Consider the following 5,453-nt stretch of genomic DNA (forward strand, 5'->3'; position numbering starts at 1 on the left):
ATTGGCATTTTTAAGTATTTTTGAGTAAAGAAATTTAATATATACTAAATTTATAGGTGAGATATGTGATTTAACGGCAAATATTAGGATCTAGTGTGAGTTGAGAAATCAAGAGGACTTAATAACTATATCTCAAGTCAATTCAACATTTCATTTCGTAGTCATTAGGTAGACAAGTCGATCACTACTGTAGCTTTTTGAGAAAGAATTAATTGAGTGCGTATTTGACAGTGTTAGAGTTGTCTTAAGTGTCTAATATAGTGTGAATGAAATGCTTTTTAATTGTGTCAATAATTCTAAACTTGATTAGATTTTTTTTTCTCAGTAATGATATTACAAAATCGTAAATGCAGTAAAAACTGATAAATGCAAAAATATCCCTTTAATAAACGAACCATATCTAAAGACAAAATGCACACACCTACAAAAGCCACAAAAACTCCACAAAATCTAGAAAACCCCTTCATACACATACTGCTCACAGGTCAAAAGAACAAACACCAACATCGAATCCACTTAATACACCAGTAACAGCAAACCACCCACTTGAGCACTCATAATTATTGCAAACCATATTCACCACCAAGCCTTAAACATACTCGGTCTACTCATTCCAGCAGATGCTAATGCATCTGCCATTTCATTTCCACACACCTCAACTATTGAAAATGATAACTTTCCAACGCAGATACACCTCCTTTCAAAATCTGTAAATGTAGCTTGTTGCAACTAAGGTCTCCTTGATTTATCTAAATTCCAATTATAGACCACCCTCGTACCCATTTCAACAATTAATGAACCTGATCCCTTCCACCCTATGTCAATAAAAACATCCAGTGCTATGATAATTGCTCCCAATTCAGTTGACTCAGCATCGCAGGCATCACTCGGCCCTGAGAATAAAGCTCTAACAATACCTTCCTCATCTCTCATCACTCCACCGCCAAATGCACCCACAAAAGCAACTCCACTAACATTAAATTTCAGCCATCCATGTGGAGGAAAACTCCAACCTGTTGAAGCCGATTTAGAAAAACTGCACTTATACAGACAAAACCACCATAATCTCTCTTGAATCCGGCACTCTTTGACAGCAGCCCTGACCCACAATAATGCCGTCATCTTGGAGTGGAAGATCAAAGTATCCATCGACAACACTTTATTTTCAAACACCATCTCATTCCTTGCAAGCCAAATAGACCAACAGGAAGCCACAATTGCAATCAACCACAGACTTTTACAAGAACCAAGAATCTTCGCCTTGAAGCATAACGAGTAAAATTCTTCAAAGTTGCTCACCACTTTCCAGCCAATGTCCCACCAATTGAAGATCCTCTTCGAAAACCCTGCAATAAAATTGCAATTAAAGAACACATGATCCGCCCTCTCCTGTTCCCTATTACACCACGGACACACATTCAAAATGTCTTGAATTTTCACCCCTCTCTTAATTAAGAAATCCTTCATGGGAACTCTATCAATGGCTAATAACCAAAGAAAATTATGCACCCTTGGAAGAACTTTTAACTTCCATATCTTATCAAAAGAAAAAATGAAATCATCCCCCTCACCTTCAATCAGTAATTTAGATAGCTGCTTCACTGAGAACTCTCCTTTATTGTCTTACGCCCATAATGTGGAGGACCACACCACTCACCCTATCAATGAGACACAAAGAATCTCCAATTCCTAATCTAGTAGAGGTCTGACAAAAAAATCTTCTCGATTAAGATTGCTAAACCCACTATTAGACGAATAATCAAATACCGAACCATTTTTTAGTTTAGCTAAACAAAAGAGCCTAGGGAATTCCAATTTTAATGGGCCATTACCACACCATTTATCCTCCCAAAACAACGTTGATATTTTACTTCACTGGTAGTTGAGTATTCAAATGAGCGAAAGATTTATTCTCATTCTCCCTTCTCTACAAGAAAAATGGTATTTAACAACTAAATGTCACAACAATATTTTTTGTTGTCGTGTAATACAACAATGACATTAAATGTTATTGAATAAATTTGGAATATTTGCAATGACTTTTAGATTTCATTGCCGAATTTAATTTTTAGGGTACTAATCCTAATGACAAGGCTTATCGTTGTGAATTTCCAATTTTATATGTGACAATAAAAGAAACTATTGTTAAATGTTATAATATTAACCACACTTTTAAAATGTTATTATGTAATTTATTTATTTTTTGTTTATTAATCATAGCAATACGATTGGTCATTGTAAATTCTTAATAAAATGCATAACTATAAAATAAGTTGTTGTTAAAATATTAGCAAAAACCTTAAAATATCGTTACATAATTTAATTTCTATGTTATTAATTATAACAATACGATTGATTGTGATTACAAATTTTAATAAAATACACAATAATAAATTATGTTGTTGGTAAATGTTATTATATTAACAACAAATTTAAAATATTGTCACGTAATTTAATTTTTTTATTACTTTGAGCTCTTAGTTATATATTCAATAACAAACTAATTGTTGGTAAACATGATTATATTAGCAAAAATTATAAAATGTTGGTGGCAAATATTATTTTTCAAAATTGTTAAAATTTAGGAATTTCATTTTTGTAGTTTTTATTTTACAAGCATAATGAATTTAGATAAAATGTTGACCGAACTCATTTGAACATGTATGATCATTTATCCAAGTTCATTCTGAATAACTTTTAATAATTTTATATTTTTTATAATTTCAAAATAGCAATATATTTTTATAAAAAATTGTTCGTCGCCATTTGTTGTTCACTTGAAATAAAAAGTTAACAGTCCTAAAATTCAAGAAAATATAAAAACAAAATGAATTTTTTATAAAATACAAGAGTTTGTATTTTACAAATATATCTTTATTTTTAAATTATAAATAAATAAAATTACTAAAAGACATTCATAATGAACCAGAACAAATAGTTATTTAGGTTCAAATGAATCTAAACAATCATTTATTCATAGTCATTATACATGCAAAATATATAAAAAAATTCTTTTTTAAATTTCAAAATTAATACTTTTATGACACGTGTTATCAATCCAAATCTAATGGTGTTAATCAAATACTAATAAAAGAACCAATTTAATTTACAATTTTTAAGTTTAAGTATAATTAAATCTAAAAGAAAATTTTTGAAGTAGCTGGGTATTAAGTGTGAATGCAGGAAAAGCGCAAAAGGTTGTATTGCCAATAAATTACTTAACACACTACTACTTGAGTAGCCATTAATTCACAATTAAGCATTCCCACATTCACATTTGGAAAGGGTTTTCCTTTTCAATCTTTATTATTCTTCCAACCTACTTGTGAAAATAAAATAAAATAAAATAAAGAACACACAGATTTTATGTGGAAACCCTTTCGGAAAAAAACTATGGGCAGAGAAGAAAAAAATTCATTATGTCGAATTCAAATTTTTTTTAATTATAAGAGGAATAGTGTAACACCCCGTACCCGAGTCCGTTACCGGAGTCGAACACAAGGTGCACACAGACTTAACTTAATTATTTTCTCAGTCCATAAAAAAAATTTTTTTCCAGACAAGTTGGTTACTGCATCACTGTCGCCTTAAAAATCATATCTTCAGTTTCAAAGCTCGAAAATCAGTTTCGTAATTTTTTCCTGAAACTAGACTCATATGCCCATCTACATATTTTTTTCTAGAATTTTTGGTTGGGCCAATTAGTACAGTTTATTAGTTAAAGTCTCCCCTGTTACAGGGATCGACTACACTGACCTTCGCGCATTACGACTTGGATATCTCCCTGTACAGGGCTTCAATACTGATGTTGTTTGTTTCTATAGAAACTAGACTCAAGGAGGAATCTATAAATATATGGCATGACTCCTAATTATCTCTGGTTAATTTACAATGAATTTCCAAAGTCGGAAAAGGGAATCCAGAAACCGTTCTGGCCCTGTTTCACGAAAACCTAAATATCTCTTAACATACAACTCAAATGACCGTTTCGTTTCTTCCATATGAAAGTAGATTCATCAAGGTTCATTTACATAATTTATTCACTATTTAATTCCATTCCTGCTATTTTTAGTGATTTTTCACATCCACACCACTGCTGCTGTCAGCATCTGTTTTTAGGTAAATTTGACCTATTTCATGGTTTCTATGGACCAACTAGAGTTTTGTCATACGTAGGTCCACCTATGATCATATTTAGTCATTCCAAGGGCTGATCATTGCCCAACACTTCCATTCCAGTCCATAGTCACATCATGAAACCATATAAACATACATAAACACAAATGGTCTAATGCCATACTCCACTTCTACGAGCCATTTTCGCATGGCCGTACACACATACATCACAAAAAGTACTTGAAAAACAACAAAGGGTAGTCCTATACATGCCATATCCAGAGTTCAACTAAAAGAGTACCAAAAGCGCTTTGATAGTGTGGATGACTTCGACTTCGATGATCCCGAATCCGATAGCTAACGAGCAAAATCTATAAAACAGAGAACAAAGAAACGGAGTAAGCAATTTATGCTTAGTAAGTTTTGAGCAAGAATTTAAACACAACTGAAGTATAGCATTCACATAATTAATCGGATAATTCCACGTATTCATATATTCAAATCATTTCTACTTTACATTCCAACCCCTATGTTCATACATAAGGGATCATCTTAGCCAAATACCGGAAGCTCATTACTCAACTGAGCGAATATTATTCGAAGGAACTCAACTATTCCAATGCACATACGAACATACCTCATTGCTGGAATTTTTGCAAGTGTATTAACTGAAATTTTTACAGCAAGATTGCTCATTCCCAAATCACGTGCCTTCGGAATTTAATCGGATGTAGCGACTAGCTCGATTGTCTTCGGGACATAGCCCGGTTATAGTAATTCGCACAATTGCCTTCGGGAATTAGCCCGGATTTAGTAACTCGCACAAATGCCTTCGGGACTTAACCCGGTTTTGGTAACTCGCACAAATGCCTTCGGGACTTAACCCGGTTTTGGTAACTCGCACAAATGCCTTCGGGACTTAACCCGGTTTTAGTCACTTAGCACAAAAGCCTTCGGGACTTAGCCCGGACATCATTCGAATAAACATGCACATTTAAGACTAAATCATGACACATTCGTATTTCATTTTCATTAGCAAAACTCAAATACAATACACTTATCACTCTTGCACATTTCGGTTCAATATCCACACACAAAGAGCATGATTTCGATTTACTTGAGACATGATCTAATCAAATCATAATTTAAGCTCTATTACTCAAGAACTTACCTCGGATGTTGTCGAATGATTCCGATGGCTATTCGACCACTTTTTCCTTCCCTTTATCGGATTTAGCTCCCCTTTGCTCTTGAGCTTAATTTAACAAATAAATTGATTTAATCATTTGAGCATCGAAAGAGGAATTCAAGGTACTTAGCCCACATATTTTCATTAG

The 5,453-nt window shown here is 33.0% G+C and overlaps 1 protein-coding gene across 1 annotated transcript; it reads right to left on the reverse strand.

Moving 5' to 3' along the window:
- Positions 1–729: 729 nt before the first annotated feature.
- LOC108487813 (uncharacterized) lies at positions 730–1,467 on the reverse strand. The gene has a single exon (XM_017792165.1). The coding sequence runs from the start codon at positions 1,465–1,467 to the stop codon at positions 730–732; it is 738 nt and encodes a 245-aa protein (XP_017647654.1).
- Between the last annotated feature and the right edge of the window lie 3,986 nt (positions 1,468–5,453).

The sequence above is a fragment of the Gossypium arboreum genome, chromosome 10, assembly GCF_025698485.1.
Source record: "Gossypium arboreum isolate Shixiya-1 chromosome 10, ASM2569848v2, whole genome shotgun sequence".
Classification (NCBI taxonomy): domain Eukaryota; kingdom Viridiplantae; phylum Streptophyta; class Magnoliopsida; order Malvales; family Malvaceae; genus Gossypium; species Gossypium arboreum.